We start from the raw sequence: 19,796 nt of genomic DNA on the forward strand, positions 1-19,796 counted from the left end.
AACAACATGTGAACAAAGTGACGAGAATACTTTCTGAATGCACTGTGTGTGTGTGTGTGTGTGTGTGTGTGTGTGTGTGTGTGTGTGTGTGTGTGTATATATATATATATATATATATATATATACACACACACACATATACATAACATATATATTCAAGAAACCGTTCCTCATAAGAACCTTTAATTGTCACTTAAACCCTTAAAACATGAAAAAAGAATTGAAAACTTAACTCACAGACAAGACAAAGGCAACAAGTGGGAAACAAAAGTGTTCCAGCATCCAAAAACAAAAACACTGTCTTGTCAAACATTGTCCTAAAACATATAAAGAATATTTATATATATGATAAATCACGTGTGGTCATCCAAAGTAAAATATTCCGACAAGCTCGTCAACTGACTGACTAACACAACTGTCCCGTGGTTTTAATGCACATTCCTGTCGGCAGCTTTGTAAAGGAGCAAGAGGACGGCGGATCCGAGCGCACACAGTGCAACTATGGTCTGTGTCCTCATCCTCTGGTTGCCATGGGAACCAGGTTGAGGAAGCTGACAGCGATCTCCGGCCCCGTCCATCTGAGTAAGTAAAAAAAAAAATAGGATCACATGAGAAACACACACACACACACGGAGTCCTGTGGTCAGAGCAGCGTGACCTCATGCAGGAAGTGGAAGGGTAATTTTAACCTAATCCAGTCTGGATTGTGACTGGTGACTGTCTACTGGTCACACAGTTTCAGGGAAATATCAGCTCGGTCAGTACTGGGAGGGAATTAAACGGAGACCAGCTTAGAGGGTGAGGGCATGTCTGGTCCCGTCGCACCGCCACAGTGTGACTGGCAAAAAACCTGAGTCACCAAAACTTCCTTTGCCAAATCCTCCAGGATCCACCGGCCGAGTGGAGAGTCAGGTCGTGGTCACAGAGGAATAACGTGCTGCTTGTGAACACTCATCGAGTCCGAGGCTGAGAAAGTTCGAGGATACAACAAGTTTAACCTTCTGCTCTCTTCCAGTAAATGTGACTTTGGGAACTTGCAGTTTGGCAGAGAACCCAGATTTTTCACTTCCTGAGTCACCGACAAGGAAGTTCTTCGAGTATATGCTGGGAAGGCGTTATTCCCACAGGACATGAATGCAGCATAGATGACAAATTAAAAGACTATATATATATATATATATATATATTAAAAATATCAACTGACTGTTCCAAGCACAACTAAATAAACTACCATTCGTGTCTCACCATCGCTGAAGCTTCACTGAAAGTTGAAGCATTCGGCAATTTGCTGAGAAATAGTGGATTGTTGGGTTCAATTCTGGTTTAGGGGTCACGGTTCGGTGTGAAGGCTGTTGTTTTTTTTTGCATGTTATAAAATAAATACGACCTCACGTTTGCATACTGATTCAAAAACTTGTCTGTCAAAAGTTTTCGGAACAGGTTAAATTTTCTGCATTTTTCGAATCTGTCAAAAAGTGATAAATAGCTGTTTGAGCTATCGAGCAACAAACATCCAAAATATCAACAGCCGAGCTCGTCCACCTCGTTGCTCAAAGCACGAGGCTGTACGACAGACAAAGAAAGATGATGAAGATGAAGGACAGAGTGACGTACTGCAGCTACTGTTCAGGGTCAGTTGGATCGTGGAGATCCTCCTTTCTGATGTGGGTCCCAGTAGTGCTGCAAACTGGACCACCGACATCCTGAAGTCCCCCGTGACCTGATCGGGATCGTTGCAAAGCTCCCTGATCAGCAGGTGAAACTCCTTGTTCCTGGACCCATTATTTTCTTTTATCTTCTTAAGACGTGAGACGACAACAACATCTTCGTTGTTTTGCTTATCCCCCCACCGTTTTATCAGATTTATTCTGAACAGACAGCCGTGCAAATGTCAAAACTGCTAGAAAACATTTTAATCTCAGGGAACTATTTTCATGATAAAAATAAGGTACAAACTCCTCTGTATTACGCTGTATGAACACTGAACACTTTCCCAATGTCACGCCGGTGAGGTTTGTCTCGTCTTGGTTTTTGTCTTGTCATTTCCTGTTTTATTTTGAAAAATAACTCCCCTCTCGTTTCAGGTCACTTGCTCTTCCTCATGTGTTTCCTGGTCTGATGTCATCCCTGATCCCTGATTGTTTTCACCCGTTATCCCTCTGTGTATTTAAGTCTGCGTCTCCCCTTGTCTTGTGCCAGTTCGTTTCGTCTTTCGTCATGCCAAGATTCAGCCACGAGCCGTAGCCCTGCGAAGCTAAGTTTTTGTGTTTATTTGTTTCTAATCAGTTAATCCGTGAGTCCAAAACGCAAATTTGTGCCATTTGAAAAAAAATAGCTCAAGGCGTTCCAGAGCCTGCACGCCGAAACACCGTTACCTGAAACCAGAAGGCCGGCCTTAAGAGTAACGTCTGAGGCCGAACTCGCACTTGTGATCCTTGGATCTGCATTAAATGCATCACTCTCCGGACTGCCGACCCCTCCTGTCAGTCCCGTATAATTACAGATGTTGGTCTTTAACTTGTTGTTCTTAAGTGTGAGAAAAGAATAGTTTCTTTAGTGCAGTCCCAAAATCAACCCCCGGGTGTGTCACAGCTTGTGTGGTGGATCTCCTATCCCTGGCAGTGATGTGTGTGCTTTCGTTCCACAGACAAGGTTAGATTCTGTGTGTTTATGGGCCCCGGGCTCGGAGCCAGAAGGTCCAAATGGACTCTATTGGCCGTCAGATTCTTGTCTGACACAACGAAGGACCCCCCCCCCCCCACCTACCTACACTATAACCCACCTCACCCATACGTACCCCCACCTCCCCTCTTAAACTCCCTCACCCCGCCCTCCTGAGTCCTCTCCCCTCACCCTCCACCCCCTATCAGGCCCCTCATCCCTCCGCCTCATCGTCTGTGTGCTGACAGGTCGATGTCACAGCCGTGCTGACTTATGGGCTGTGAGGATTCTGCCTTGTCAGGAACGACTCTCTCCTCTTGGAATACGAACGCAAACACACACACACACGGCGTCAGGTGCACACTCCCGCACATACCTGTCGGAGCTCGCCAAGGATCGTATGCACCAACACCCAACATACTCTGTCCTGTTCCTGCTGCCTGTAATCCTCAGCAGGAGGAGCAGAGCTCTCAGGGTGGAAGACAGGAATTCAGATCGACCTGCCTGAAGTGCGAATGTGTTCGAGCCCGAATGATATCAGCAGCTTATCGCACACACATCAGTATGGGTGTCGACGGACGCAAGGATAAGTTGTACTAGCTGTATTTTTATGTATCGCTATGGCAACATGTTTCCATGTATATTAGAGGTGTAACGATTCATTCGATTAATCGATGAATCGATTGTCAGTCCTATAGATTCTACTAAATCGATCTGCTAAAATAAATAAATAGAATGAATCGTTTTGGCTTCACCAATAATCGATATAAATGCATTTAATCGGATGAATCGTGATTCTTACTTATGATTAATGTTTTAATACGTTTAAGATGCTCTCTCCCCTGCCAGCATGTAGTCTATTGAAAATGTTAAAAATAACTGAGCAATGTTTAATTACATTTTTGTATTCAGCATAAAATATTATGCAGGACTACTTTTATAGAATAAATATGTTATTTTTCACCTGTCAGAAGAATACAGATAGTCTCACTCGCATTATTGCATGTTTATTTCATGGATATAGAATTTTGATTACAAGTTACTGAATCGAATCGTGGTTTACAGAATCGAATCGAATCGTTACAAAAAAAAAAAATCATCCTTGAATCAAATCGCCAACTAGTGCATCTTTATTCGAATCGAAGTGAAGCCAAAGATTCACACCCCTAATGTATATGATTTTGTTGCTGCCGTTTGCATTCCCATCGTGGAACTTTAACTACAGGAACGCACCACGATCAACGAGCTACGTTCCGTTGTGTTGCAAAATGACAATAAATTATCCTCAAATTTTATTTGTGCCGTTCAAAACATGTATGTTTGACCTCTGAACCCTCGAGACCACTCATCCAAAACCACTTCACACTCAACACGGTGCTGCCATGACAGATATCTGTTTGGGACAAGGCTACTTCCTGGTGCATCCATTCCAGAAGTTACCTTGCGTATGCTTTACTTTAATATAATGCGACACCTATGGTCTCACTTTCTTCAACCTTCCCGTCTCATTTCACCATACAGGGTGCACACTAGGGCTGAAACGGTTCCCCGAACTGGATTACTAACAATCACTGATGAGTTTTATAATACATAATTATAATTATAATTATAAACATAATTTTTTTGATCAAAGCAAAAACTTAAACCAAAAATTAAATCTTTAAATTAATGTATCGCATCAATATCATATCAATAATGCAAATAGATGACGATAGCAAGTTAAAAGGATATCATTAGGGATGGGTAAAAATATCGATTCAGCAATGCATTGCGATTCTTTTCCCCGCAATTCAATATCGATTCAGCCATTTTCTGAATCGATTCAAGCCCCTGGCCAGTGGGGGCGCTGTGACCGACACCCTCGTGTGATTCGCGCTGTACGGACGGGGGCCGCACTAGACCAAACCATTACAATATGGCGACCGGAGTGAGCACAGCGTTCACACCGGCCGCGGAAGCGCCGCGAATAGACGCGTAGCGGAGCCCGCTTCCTTTCGGCGCCCGCTTCCTTTCGGTGCCCTTGTTAAGCGATAGTGTAGTTCACACCAGACGCGGAGCGCCGCGAATAGGCGGGGCCGTCCCGCGCCGTGAAGCGATCGTTTCGGCGTCTGCTCTATTTTTTGCGCGTGCCGCGAGCGAACGCGTCAGTTCTGGCAGGAAATCACACAAAGAGACACGAGACAATCCGGTCAATTTTCAAAATAAAAGCAATTTTCAAAATAAAATACCGCGATTGACAAATGCGGTCATATTTGTGTATCTCAACTCGCACTGGGAAACAGGAAGAGACAATACATTTAATAAATGTGAAGAGTAGATAAACAAATATGTGCATTTCAACGGTATATCTGCACTACTACTGTCTACTACCATAGCTTCCGCGGCCGGTGTGAACCCGTTACATGCACTGTAGTTCAGTGTTTAAGCAGTGTCCTGTTTTATCATGCCATGAGTTATACCACGGCTGTTCATAAGGCATGAAACTAAATAAATTATTTGAAAAAATGATCTGGTACTCTTACTTGTGTATTTCTACTTGATACTGAATCGATATCGAAGCATTTCAATCAATATCGAATCGAATCGATATTGAATCGAATCGTGCAAAGCTTAATTCATCCAGGGAATACCTGCAACAATACCCAGCCCTAGATATCATGCAGAATTTTGCAGATGCAGATGGTTTACATTGATTTTAAGATGGTTAGAATTATTTTTGGGGCGATGGTGAAAAAAAAATCTGAATGCCATAATGCACTAAAAGCACTGAATGGGTTAAACTTTGAGGTAAAAAAAATGAAGATGGAAAACCAAATCAATGTTCAATCTTATTTTATATTTTCAATATTTACTTTAATATATACTAACTCTGTATTTTTTATCAGAATACTGGAATAATCAATAGAATACTTGATAACTGAAATAACCGATAGCAGCAGACCTTCCGTACATAAATATGTAGCGATGATCTCAAGAGGTCACACTCAACACGGCAGCAATACATCTGTCAAGTGTTGAGAAAAGGACATCAAGATGTCTTCCTCACATAATTGAATGTGAGGTGAGACATCCAAGTCTGCTGTCATATCTACAATCTGCAATCATGTATTTTCCAAACTTGGCAGTGATTTATTTAAGTGCATGACACCGACGCGTTTATTTTTCACTTGAGCGGCTGAAAACGTGTGTGTGTGTGTGTTGACCTGGCAGAGCAGATGGCGTAGGCAGGTGACTTCCTTGTGCAGGTCTTTAGTCTGGACCACCAGCTTGCTGCAGACTGCCTGGGCCTCCTTCTTTGGGTCCAGAGAGAAGACCAGCTACATGGAGGACCAGAGAGACCCAGTTATGAATATAGCTATATATGTTTATTAACTCCCCTGATTCACCTCCCACATCCTAGTGTCACTTTTTTTAATATTCCGTTTTTATTCTAAGTCTTCATCAGTTGTGTCAGAGAGTGAGCATGACGAAAAGACACACACACACACACACACACACACACACACACACACACACACACACACACACACACACACACACACACACACACACACACACACACACACACACACACACACACACACACACACACACACACACACACACACACACAAAAATAGACACACACAGGCAGACAGACATTAGCTCTACAGAAAACAGCAGAATCGCTCGTTGGCCGACGTGAAGAAACGTCCGGTGTGAATAGAAGGCACCTGACCTTATCCCAGTCAGGTGACAGGAAGGGACACTGGGCAGATCTACAGCCACGGGGGCAGATCACACAACGAAGCATTGCTGTTTTTCTACAGAGGGGTGCGCCCGGCGTGAACTCCTCTCTTACTTCGTGCACCATGTTCAAATCAAGCAGAAAGCTCCTCGATTCAAGTATAAAAGTTTTACAGAAGTAACACATTCTTCATCTTCTTCCTTTGAAGCAGCGCGTGACCACATGACACGTGACCCCCGAGAACAAGTCCACCACTTCAGATGACGTCAGCATACCTGAGAGGACTGGCTGGGAAAGCGGCTGATGACATCATGAACCGCCTCCGTCAGGTAACAGCACTGCTGCCTCAAGCTTATCAGGAAGTTCAGCAGATCCTCACTTCTGCAAAACACGAGCAACTTAAATATAATACGTATTTATATATAACATACAATACATATACTGTGAATAAATGTTCATGCCTACAATGTAATGTGTATGCTGTATCAGATGAATGTTAGACAACTAATTACTTAGCTGATCAACACAAAATTAATTAACCATCACAATTTGAGGCATTTATCAAGAAAAAAAAGCTGAAACTTTTCTGCTTCCTTCTTCTCAAATGTGAGGATTTCACATTTTGAATGTTTTAAATCATTGTAGACATAAGATTTTTGGTTTGGGCACAACACGTAGTTTGAAGGTGTAACCTTGGAGTTTCATCCATCCATCAGCGTGTGAATGAGTTTGATTCAATCCTGATGGGTAAGTGACACCTTGCATGGCAGCGTCTGCCATCCGTGTATGAATGTGTGTGTGTGTGAATGGGGTGTAAAGAGCTTTGAGTGCCCAGAAGACTAGACAAGCTTTTTATAAAAGCAGGTCCAAATACCATTTAACTTGTTTTTCAAATGGCGATTAATATTTCAAAAGCCAAATCTCAGTCTGCACAAAATACGCTGTGTAAAGATGGCGAGGCACATAAATGCAACGCGTTGCTCTTCTGACAAGTCACACACCTAACGCTGCTGGAGCTTCAGGGTGGAGGTCAGTAGGTTTACCTTCTTTTAAAGTGATCCCTAAGACGACGTCTGCATGAAATAAGGCGAAGCCTGCTGAGGATGCCCACCGATGACAGGGCAGACAGATTGATAGTTTGGACCGAACTCTGTGTTAACATTCTCTATGCATTTTCCTAGAGACCACCTCACCAAACTCCAGAAAACCCGAGCAGGTGGCCAGGCCCTCGCTACGCCTCCTCCCTGTGCTAACCCCATGCTGTCATCCCTCCCTGAAAACATCCACCTTAAACGATCATTACTTACACCCGTCAGCCTCTCTTCCCTTCCCCGTTGGTCCCGTGGGATATTGATAGCTCTTATCTTAATGGTACATTTCCCGTGGTGAGGGGACTGGGCAGCCAGCCGTCCCGGCCCTCCTCACACTCTGTCAGAGGGGCGAGTAAACACTGTCAGTCAACTAGCGCTGCACCCTCACCTCCCTTCTGCCTGCTGTTAGTTTATCTAGGGAGCGGAGAGTGATGATGGGCCGCTGGTGGGAAGATTGTCGAAGGGATCTGTAGATGTTGTGTTATGTGGGAAGAAGATGCACGTCTGTGCTACTTTGTTGCAAAGCTTAATTCATCCAGGGAATACCTGCATACTGCCCCTTTTCCAGCAGCAAGTGCCTTGCTCAACGGTGGCTGCTGAGGAGAGGGGCGCACATTTACTTCCAGTGCACACGTTTCCTCAGTTTCAGATTCAGACCAGAATAAATAATAATAATAATAACAACAATAATAATAATAATACATTTGTGGTGCCTGGGCCGAGCCCTGCGGCCTTGGAGGTGCCGACTCAACAGCAACAGCTTCACATTCGGCGACAAGGTCACACTCAAGGTCACAGAGTCCGAAGAAGCCAGACGACGATACGTTATTAAAATCAAAGCACGCTGGCTGAAGACTTTGTCAAATCACAACACAGAATCTGCAACAAGGTAACACTTTGCCCACTAAACCTACATACATGTTACTGTCAGAATGCAAATCCAGTGGACAGGGTCTTCCATCCCCTGTCCATGGGCATCGTTCTCCACATGGCCTTTGGGAGGCACTTTGACAGAGACCAGACAACATTCAGGATTTTAGTGGTATTTGGGTGAATCTGGCACCAGTTTCCTCTTTTCTTCCAGAGCCATGAGCAAAGCATCCTCCAAGTCTTTTCAAATCCAGGACCTCCTAACAGTCGAGGTCCACACATCCCCACTCCGAGGCCCCGTCTCCCCTCTACCAGAAGCTGTTTTTTCCAGACCTCCCCACACTCCTCCAGCACACAGGTGTCTGCATTTGCAACCCTGCAAAGCTGCAGTCCTTTTGGCCCGTCAGATAACCGAGCTGGAAAGGCGACATGTTTAGCTTTTAGTGTTTCTGCCCTGATGAGCAGCTTCCTCTCACTAAAATGACCGAAGTTTCAGGATAAATGCAGCGTTGAGTTGCTGCAAAGTGGCATTTTAACTATGAATGGACAGACGTTTCCGTTAGTGTTCATTATAGTCTTCCGTATGATACTTTATTACAATTTGACATATTTTTCCCCACAGGACCCTGACACGTCAAGAAAATGTTTTAAGATGAATTCTATGTTTTCCATGTCTGAGTGTGAAATACGGACCCAGAAGGAGCTCTAAAGGAGGTCTGGTTGTGATGAAACCATCCATCCCTCTCGTTAACCTTCCCCTCTCTCTATTGGACTGTGTCTCATCCGGCCAGCGAGGGCGAGTGCAGCCAACCAGCCCATCTTTGCGGAGGATTCATGAAGTGATGGGGTGCGGCTTGATGTCTTTGTTTGGCCCCCGACACTGGCTCTCCTTTGCTCATTGCAACCTCCCATCGCCTCTCACCTTACAAATCATTACAGCTCCGCTTAAACCATTAGGGCCCAGCTCGGGGCCTGGCTACAGCGATGGAGGGGGGGAGCCAGGACAGCGAGATGCTCACTGGGCTGATGGACGACTTCCAGTGGAGGAGGACAGATGGAGCATTACGGGGAGATGGAGGAGGACTGGATGTGGGGGAGGGTTAAGGTGTGCAGCTGACAAGTGTTTAGAGTTTTGCTTCTATCGTCAACTTTGTTTTTGGCTTTGTGCAGTGTTTGTGGAATACCCTTTTTTTGGCAACTGACAGCTTGTCAGACATTTATAGCAGACTGAAACAAAGATTTTCAAATACTGTAAAGACGTTCAAACACTGTGATAAACGGTCTGTCAGCCTCATCTACGATGATACTTTGTTACGGTTACTGTAGACAGGAGAGGACAAGTGTGCAGAGAATGAAGCCTCAGATCATCTCAGATATTATTCAAACTGAGTCACAGTTTTCCTGTTGAGCTCAGGTGTTGATGGTCCCAGGTCTGCTGGACTTGAGGATGTGGTTCCCTACCCGCTGTCTGCCGTGTCCGGGAGGCTGATTTTGTCCAAGTCCACTTTGTCCAGCTGCATCTGCTGCAGGGCACTGAGCAACTTCTGTTGGTCTCCGGGGTCTGTGATACCAACCTGAACAAATGAAAAAAATATATATATTTTTTGTTCTCTTGTTATACACAGGTCTGTCACCATTTGTGTATTGGTGAAACCACCTCCTCGAGCGACATCCCAGCCTTAAAAACATATCAATGGGTTGCCACTCTGAGTCACGTAATATGGACGTGGCCGTGCGCGACGCGGGATTGAAGTCGCACATCTGTTTTGCGCACACTATAAATCTTGCAACCCAAGTTGGCCTCGGTGTTCCCCGCGTCACTCGTTTACTCGGGCGGGTGAGACGTGTGACTGCTTTTTTTCATCGTAGTTCAGCGGCTACCGCGGTGAAAATGTCCAAGCAGAAACGGCTACAATTGCCATCACACAAGTTAACGACGGGCACGTTGGATATGCTGGCTCGTTACCTTGAGCAGCAAGCTGCCATAGCAGCATCACCAGCCCAGAGATAAGACAAAACTCCCGAAGTATTGATACACTTGACAGCTGCGATGTCAGAGATGCTGAAGATGCTGTAGTTGCAGCATGTTGTTCATGACATACTTGGTCAGGCTCCGTTTGCACTATTTGCACTCTGTATTGACAAAGTAGAACTTTGATTTGGTTTTGCACATATTTACACTTGGAAAAAATAAATATTTAATTTAATTTATTTTATTTTGAATTTTTATACATTTTAGTTTCAGTTTAAATTTGTGAAAGAAGAAGTTTATTAAAAGATCATGCTTACATCATGCATGTAAAGAGTTATAATAAAATATTTCAAAATGCATGTGCAACTCTGTTAAATTAAAGTCTGTTGGTCCAGTCATATATTTTGTCATTGTAGTTTTCTTAAAATCTCGTCTCGTCTCGTTCTCGTGGACCCAATATCGTGTCTCGTCTCGTCTCGTGAGTGGAGTGTATCGTCACACCCCTAGTGCCCAGATATAGGTCTACAGATGTATGCGGATGACACAGTCATATATGCATCTGGTAAGACCTGTACTCTAGTGGCTGAGAAACTAAATGCTAATCTAGACAAAATAGCATCTTGGCTAGCACCGTCTTGCTTAACCTTGAACACTAAAAAGACAAACTCTCTCTGCTTCTCCATAAGAAAGCTAACTCTAACAAACCTTCTGAATATAAAAATTAATGAGGAGCTCATTGAACAAGTTTCTGAAGTATTTGGGCATAATCATCGACTATCAGTTAAACTTCAAAAGTCATATTAAAAAAATTTGTAAAACCCTTAAAGCAAATCTAGGCTGTTTTAAGATTATAAGAAAATGTTTAACTCTTAACTGTGCTTTTGTTTTCATGAATTCCATGATTCTCTCACATATATCTTATGGCTTGACCACATGGTCCCAGGCTCACCAGTCATCAATTAAGACTATAGAGTGTCTATATAATCGAGCCTTGAAAGTCTTGGACAAGAAGAGAATAAGATATCATCATTGCAAAATTCTGGACAAATATAAGATTTCAAATATAAGGTTTTTTAAATGCTTAAATACTGCTGCCCCCCGACTGCTCTGCAAGACTATTACAAGACTGCAAAGCGGTACCAGATCCGCCACCCGAGCAACATCAAAAGGCAATTGTAGTGTCCCATTCCGGAGAACATCTTTTGCCCAAACTGCCTTTTCAATTAAAAGGGACAAAACGATGGAACTCTTTAACAAACTCTCGTTCAGCAACAATCTTGTTCCCATACTTAGTTTTTACTATTTAGTTTTCATATTTAATTTGTGATCTGTCTGTGATATTATTATCATCATTATTAGCCTTTTTTTCTTCATTCTCTCCATTTTTTCTTATTTTTAATAAAGGTAAATCTGTATTATTGTTTTTAACTAACAGCCCAACTGGGGAAAAGTGTTGTGAATTAGCTTTGGCTATAAACACTATGATGCACACATCAGATGACTGTTCTAGATATCTATGTTTCTGTATCTGTCCCTACACAAATAAACCTTAATAATAATAATAATAATAAAATAATCCAGCGTGGGGAATAATACATTTGGATAAATGGCAACTACGTAATATTATATAATAACATGCTACAAACAAAATTCTGTGATATTGCAGAAGTAAGTGGGCCATTATAACTGACGTTTCAGAAATACTGAAGCGTGCTGCATTTAATGCACTCGACAAAGCCGACGTATATGTTGTCACTGCCCACGACTAATTTAAAATTGTTTCCTCCAAACTTGCTCAATGTTACTTCTCGATGTCTTTACATCTTCAAGCTCCATGTTGCACTTAAGCTACACAAACAGCACAGCAGCCCGGTGTGATGCCAGGCCTGAGGATAGTGGCGGGCCGGGTCGTGTCAATATGTCTGTAGCTGCTTCACTTATACTAAAGGTAATATGTAAAAATGAGTTTTTTTTCCACACAGTAGCACCGCAAGCATCGAAACACGGGGTGTGAGGGGCATTACCTCATCTGCATCTGCACCTTACATATACCACCAGTAGGGCTGTACGGTATGGACTAAAATTGATATCACGGTATGATTTGAGGCATAGACGGTAACGGTATTATATCGCGGTATTTTAATTTTTATCTTTTAGTTTCTATGTACAGTGTTTTCCCTAGAATTTTTTTCAGGCCCGGTGGTACCCACCGAAAAAACCCTAAACAGACAAGACGCGTGGGATGGTGTATTGGTGCAGTTGGATTAAGTCAGGTGGCACAGCAAGCAGTCTGCAATCCTGCAATTATTATATTTGCATTCAACATTTTTGTTCAACCTGAGTGTATTCAAGGTTTTCAAGGATTAAAGGAGAGAGTGACTTATTAAGGTGCCGGTTGATGGAAATGATCCAAAATTAGGGTCCGGAAAAATATGGCTGGAAAATGAGGAGCATCACATTAATAGCTACAGATACTTTTATACGTTATAAAACACTATAACGAGTGCATATATTGTCTTATTTTATCAAGTAAAATATAAGTTATAGGTTTACTCAACAGCCTGGTAGTTCATAGAAATTCAGGTAGAAATAGGTTAACTCAGAGTTCCACAGCTTATCAAAAACAATCCTTATTTTATTAGGCTGCCTATGGCTTGATGTTGTTTTTAAGGAGCGCCGTCTCTGCATATATTTCTCGACAACACTCGACCTGCATCAGCAAATGTGCGCACGAGCGGATCTGTGCGAGCAGGCAGCGCGAGGAAAGTGGATTTTGGACCGAGACACAGCGGCATTTTTCTTATAAATGCACCGGTCCGGTTCCGGTACCGGTCCGGTTCCGCTCACACCACGAGTCTGAAGAGTGCAACAGCTTGTCAAAATACAGTGTCAACTCCGTGTTTTCAAAGTAGAAAGCGACATCGTGGTGGTTGAACGAGGCGGAACAGCATCAGAACAACATCAAACGCGTAAAGTACACGAAGAAGAACGTAGCGGGAGCGCGCGGCGAGGATTGTTGCGGCCGTGCGTCTTGCGGAGCAAGTCTACTGTGCTGCGCGGAGGCGCTCCTAATGTAAATGATTATTGCACCAAACCATGTTCAGATAATGGAATGTGCACCCTTCTTTTTCACCAACTGCTCCTCTTCCTCGCGTGCTGCGCTTTCAGCCATATCTCCGTCTGTTAAGCCACTGCCGCTCTTTCGTGCATGTTGTACACATGGACATGTTTGTAAACAGTGTGATGCTTACGTGGGCTGCCTGGACGCATTGCGGTGATGTCTGTTAAGAAGTCTGTTATGTCTGTTATGTCTGTCGCAAAAGACGAGCGCTTTTGCGCTCGTCAAAATAAAAGGGGGAAAAAAGAAAGTGTTCATCTACTGGTCACACCGGTCCCACGGTAACGTCAAAATCCATACCGTAGCGAAATTCATACCGGTATACCTTCAGCACCGTTTATACCGTACACCCCTAACCACCAGACATTCAGTCAGTGTAATATCACACAGCTTCCTTCCCCCAACAGCTCCCCTCGCCTGGTCTCGGGCCTGAAGCCTGGCAGTGAGCAAAAAGAGCTGACGGACAGACAGATCTTAGCGTGATCCTCTACCTTCTCCAGGTCCTCCTTCTCCATGGTCAGCAGGTAGCTCCAGGTGATGTCATTTTCCTGTGCATGTATGTATGTGGAGAAAAAGAGAAAACATCACTCAGTAGTAGGGTTGGGCATCGTTTGGATTTTACCGATTCCGATCCCGATCCCGATCCTCTGTTTCGATTCCTGTTCTAAAAGATTCTCGATTCTGATTCTTTGAGGTGCAGGTCAACAGGTCCAATGTTGCCACAGTTACTTTGAAAAAGTAATCTGACTACTGACTTCTCCTTTAAAAAGTAACTTAGTTAAGTTACTGACTACTTGATTTTAAAAGTAACTAAGTTAGATTACAAGTTACTTTATTAGTTACATTCAACAGCTGCCGACTACCGATTTTGCCAATACTCACTTTATTGATGTGTTTTTTTAACGGTAACATCAACAATGTATCCACTGACATTTTAAGTTGCACTTGAAAACTATGTCCTGATAGAAAATACATGTTTTTTTATAAAAAAATAAAGACAGTCTTTCTTGACTTCACTTAACTTAAATAATTGTTTGCATATTGTAATGGCAGTAACATCATGAATGAACATTTTATAAATATTGAACCGGCATTAGAGCAGCAAGGATTGGTTTTATGAAACAAATGAGCACAGTCCTCAAGTATGAGCGGCGTGATGACGAAGGGAGGGGGCGGGGCCAGCAAGCAGCAAGACATTTCTCCACTAAATACTCTCAAGAGAGACTCCGCTCGCATTTCAGCACAGACTGAGTTAGCAGGAGCTCCGTGAAATCGAGAACTTGTCTTGTTTATTCACACCTTTTCACCGCCCCCGGCGGGATCTGCTCTTTTAATGTGGTTGTGCCATGCTGTGACTCTAAATGTTTTTTCAAGTTTGACGTTGTATTCTTGAAAGTAGACAACACTTTGTTGTTAACACAGAGTGTACAACGAACCTTTATGTTGCCATCTTTTGCTGAGATGAAGTTGAAATAATGCTTGTTTTTCCAGCTGGAAAATGTGTATCTCTCCCCCTCCATTGTTTACGTTTCTGCCGGAAAAGCCTAAAAAAGGATTGCAATTCCAACAGCTTCTTAACGGTTCCGGAACCGGAGGTTAGGAACTGGTTCCTATTTGGAACCGGATCTCGATGCCCAACCCTACTCAGTAGTCACCGAATCAAAACTTCTCCAGCTGAACCAGATGTGTGCCTGCATGAGGCAACGATCTACCTGCAGCCATCAAACCCATCAAACTCACATGTCAAACGGGGCCAAAAACTCGAGCTGACCCTCAGTTTGATTCGGGGGCCGAGCCAGTCGGGCACACCAGATCCACATCGAAGTGCGTGAGAGTGAAATATGTAAACTAGTCATCTCGAGACTTGTTCCAAATCAGCTAAATGTCATTCTGCCAATGATGTTGTAGCACGTTAAGGATTAATCTCGCCCACAGATCTAATACTGTGTGTAACAGCATGTTATCTCTGTGAGATGAGAAAACAGAACTCTCTCACATTACAAAAAGGCACTGAGCATACAAAAATATACATATTTGATAAAAGAAAACATTTGCAATTTTATTAGAGCATGCAATCGGTACTTACAGTCATGATGTCTGTGAGGTAGCCAAGTTCAAGGCCGTGCAGGAGGAGCTCCAGTTCATCAAGCTTGGTTGCACTGAAGGGCAGAGAGTTCACTAGTTACACAGAGTATGAGCCAGATGGGACTACGATTGCACTAAAACTCCAGGTGAAACTTTTTTCTCCAACATGGCGCGCTCCCTGGATGGTAGCATCATCGGGTCATCATTGACCAGATTTGTTGTTCACAATGTATTATGCATTATCAGGGTAAAAATAGGGGGCTAAAGTGACTTTATGGCATCTTTTTGGAGCGTAATTCATCAACAGATGCAGGACTGATTTATATGGGTGGGAAAAAACTCAATACAGCATAGAGTTGCAATATTTTGAGTGAACATTTTATATTAAGTATCAATCATTTATCATAAAGTATACATTTTGCCAACAAAAATTCAACATTTTCCTAACAATTGCTTTTTCAGTCCACTAGATGGTGCTGATTCTCCAGTTCAGGTCCAGTATTTTGAGGTCCAGTATTTTATTCAGGCATCTGACAAATGGGTAAAATATCTTGCATTGTTTTTCTTTGAGAAAAGATGAATTAATAAAATATTGAAATATGAATATTATCAGACACATTTTTGATATTTATTTTGGATAAATTAATCATTAAAAATCAGGAATTTCAAAAGTAATTGATAAAAACAATAATCACAGGTGCAGCTCTTCTTATTCGATAGAACATGTTGGAAAAAAGGTGATATATCGCAATATATGTTGTGGCAATACTCAGCATATCCCAAAATGCCAATAAGATCGTGTCATGACTGAAGCATCGTGATGGTGACTCTCATCCCTACGGATTTAAATGTATTACAAAGATTTCCTGAGTTGTTTACGTTTGATCATTATTCTGGAACCTGTAATGTTCATCTGTAGCACTTTTTTATTCCTCCGCCTATGTGTAAAAGTTATTTTTTCATATCATAGATAATGATAAAGTGACGCAAGTAATGTGCAGGGGTGCTGCACTGTACTGTAACTGGGCTGCGGTTATAATATATTTCTCATTATCGCAGGTAAGCCGAAATGTAATGTTCTGATCCTGATTCATCAAATTGCTTAAAACAATATATTAAATATTTGTCTGTTTCTGCTGCCAAAGCTAGAGGAGGAGAAGGACTTTAAATGATAAAAGTGGTAAAGTTTGAGTGCAGTGAGCATGTTAACACATTCTAGGTCGCCTCACATTTCCTTGGAGGATGGCGGTTCAGAGTCCTTCTTGAAGAACTTGCTGAGGGTTTCCTCCATGGAGCTGAAGGCCTCAATGGAAGAGATGTGGGATGAGGAGGCCAGGATCCTGCTCAGCTGTGAACAGATGCTGTGATTTAGAAATATTAGTCCAGTACTGCACAACTTTAACTGACCTTCACTGAACCATTTCCCACGAGATAACTAGACACTGACGATACGTGTAAGTACCAAACTGCATCATATAAAGCCCTTCAGGTACCTGTGTGTTGTTGAAGATCACAGCCAGGTCGGCTGGACTCTTGTCGGCCTTTGTCCTCAATGTTTTGTCGGCTCCGAGCTGGAGAAGCTTTAGCACCGCCTCCTTTCTGTCGTACTGCACTGCTAAGGATAAAGCCTGACAGGAAATATTATCAAGTCAAATGTATATAAAAAGTGTGATTGTATCTTTCAGAGCTACATCAATATCTGCAGGTTATGACTGAAGGAACCTGCCATGACAGTAACCGTGACGTACCGTGTACCCCTTGCCGTCTTGGACATTGATGTCGGCCCCGTGGGAGGCCAGCAGGTTGATGACCTTACTGTAGCCGTCCCTGGCCGCCATCATCAGGCAGGTCATCTGAGACCTGGGAGGGGGCAAGAGGGCAGGAGAGGAGTTGAAGAGCCGTGATAGAACAGGAGTGGCAATGAAAGATATGGAGGGACCACCAGGGGGCAGCACACACCATTACATTACAGGTAGCCGGCACTTTGATTCACTGTTTCTACTGTGACACAACACAAATAATCATACGTTAGAGGAAGAGTCACAAACAAGTTGAATCACTTGCAGGCTTGAAATGCTGCTCTAAAAAGGTTAAAGTGGAGCCAAAATTATTAATTGATTAAGTGGTTGACTGAGGGAAAAGTGATCGACTATTTTGATGATCGCTTCATCATTCTCTGGTTACAGCAGGTCCAAAGTGGCCTTTCTTTCTCTCATCACAGTAAACTGAATGTCTGAGTATTGGTGCATTTTCATATACTTTCTGACCACTTTGACCAGTTCTAAAAATAGTTACAGTCCTGAGCCCGGTTTCCCGAAGCCTTCTTAAAGCCTTCTTAACGCTACATCATTTGTAACCCCTACTTAGAGTTCCTACTTAACATTTTGCGTGTTTCCTGAAACGTTCTTTGCTACGAATCTCTTTCGTACGTCATATGTTGGTAAGAGTGGTCTGGAGCACTCTTAGAGCCTTCTTAGCTCTACCGTAGCGATGTTTCAGCTCCTGGCGCTAGTCGCCGCCACTGTACAGTAACCCAGAAACCCCCGCTGCGCATGGAACTGCACATTGCCAGTATTGTGTTTCACCAATGGTTTTACATCTTCACTACTCCAGCATATTACAATTAAAATCAGTCATAATAGAAAAAGGCTCCAACTCTAAAAAAGATGCATAGTTTGACACGTCCTTCACAACCTCCACTGGCTCCCCATCCCCCAGCGCATCAACTTCAAACTCCTCATCCTCACCTACAAAGCCCTCCATAACCTGGCTCCCCCCTACCTGTCTGAGCTCCTCCACCGGCACACACCCACCCGCACCCTTAGATCTGCTGATGCAAACCTCCTGTCCCCCCCCTGCAGGACAAGCTATCGGTCCTGGGGGGACAGGGCCTTCTCCGTTGCTGCTCCCACCCTCTGGAACTCCCTCCCAAAAAACATTAGAGACTCCCCCACACTCACTTCCTTCAAAAAATCTCTTAAAACTCACCTCTTCAACACTGCCTACAATCACTAACTCCCATCCCCCCCCCCCTTACATTGATTTTGTTTTTGTTTTGTTTATTGATTGTTGTTTTGTTTTGTTTTTTTCTATGTCAAAGCGTCTTTGGGTTTTAGAAAAGCCCTATATAAAACGAATGCATTATTATTATTATTATTAAGTCATTCATGAAGAAAATAATTGCTGGAAATACACAAGCACAAAATAAAATGCGCATGCATTTCATCACAAGGCTAAGCTTTACTTCAACCTCAGAAGTAGCCTAGGTATATTACAGTGTCATTTAATTAGCCGCATGTTCTCCCCGTGTAAGCGTGGGTTCTCTCCGGGTTCTCCGGCTTCCTCCCACAGTCCAAAGACATGCAGGATGGGGATAGGTTAATTGATGACTCTAAATTGCCCGTAGGTGTGAATGTGAGTGTGAATGGTTGTCTGTCTCTACATGTCGGCCCTGTGATAGACTGGCGTCCTGTCCAGGGTGAACCCTGCCTTCGCCCAATGACAGCTGGGATCGGCTCCAGCCCCCCCGTGACCCTGAATACAGGATAAGCGGTAGACAATGGATGGATGGATTTAATTAGCCCATTAGGCCTAGTCAATGTCAAGGCATGCACAATCCTGCAAGCAATTGCCAAGGGAAATTGGCACATCGTCAAACAATTAGGGTCTGAGTGGTTAAATGTCATAAATGGACGCCGGTGACGGTTGTGAACGGTGGCAAAACTGTGGCAGCGATACAACGTATCCTCGTACTGAACCAAAGACGTCGCCGTCCTCGGAGCCGTTTAGTTGGAATACATAATTTCATAAGGATCAACTTCAATCCCATGGATATATTGACCGACGCGGCTATATTGCATAATTTTCGACTACAACAAATATGCATGTAATTAAGGATTTAATTGGCTCAATCTCCTCCGCTGTTTCTATATTTTCTATATCTTTTTTTAAATCAGTATAGGCTATGGTAGTATGTTCGACCATGGTTAAATAAATGTTTAGACCTAGAAGGATTTATAGCAATGTTTTATTCGCAAACACTGCAATAGCCTACATTTTACAATATAGTGATGTCATGCCATGAAATGGAAAATCGAACTCTGAGCAATTGATTTCAGCACTTTCTTTCTGGACAGCGCCGTGTACGAACGACGTAAGGAGTGTTTCTTAAGAAGACTCCTAAGAGACCGTTCAGGAACCACGTCTATAGAAGTAAACAACTTTGGTAAGTGATAACGTAGGAGTCTTCGTAGCGCGCTAAGAGTGGACGTT

General features: G+C 43.1%; 1 protein-coding gene across 1 annotated transcript in view; it reads right to left on the reverse strand.

Moving 5' to 3' along the window:
• Positions 1–284: 284 nt before the first annotated feature.
• The window catches only part of asz1 (ankyrin repeat, SAM and basic leucine zipper domain containing 1), a gene marked incomplete at its 5' end in the record, with an annotated part of 33,038 nt that continues 13,526 nt past the window's right edge, over positions 285–19,796 (reverse strand). The window contains 9 exons of the mRNA XM_084016801.1: positions 285–578; positions 5,865–5,978; positions 6,664–6,769; positions 9,811–9,923; positions 13,931–13,987; positions 15,526–15,598; positions 16,754–16,872; positions 17,018–17,152; positions 17,273–17,384. Coding sequence (XP_083872927.1) covers positions 429–578; positions 5,865–5,978; positions 6,664–6,769; positions 9,811–9,923; positions 13,931–13,987; positions 15,526–15,598; positions 16,754–16,872; positions 17,018–17,152; positions 17,273–17,384 — 979 coding nt within the window. The 3' untranslated portion in view covers positions 285–428. The remainder of the gene's footprint in view (positions 579–5,864; positions 5,979–6,663; positions 6,770–9,810; positions 9,924–13,930; positions 13,988–15,525; positions 15,599–16,753; positions 16,873–17,017; positions 17,153–17,272; positions 17,385–19,796) is intronic.

This window comes from Eutrigla gurnardus, assembly GCF_963514095.1.
Source record: "Eutrigla gurnardus genome assembly, chromosome: 9".
NCBI lineage: Eukaryota > Metazoa > Chordata > Actinopteri > Perciformes > Triglidae > Eutrigla > Eutrigla gurnardus.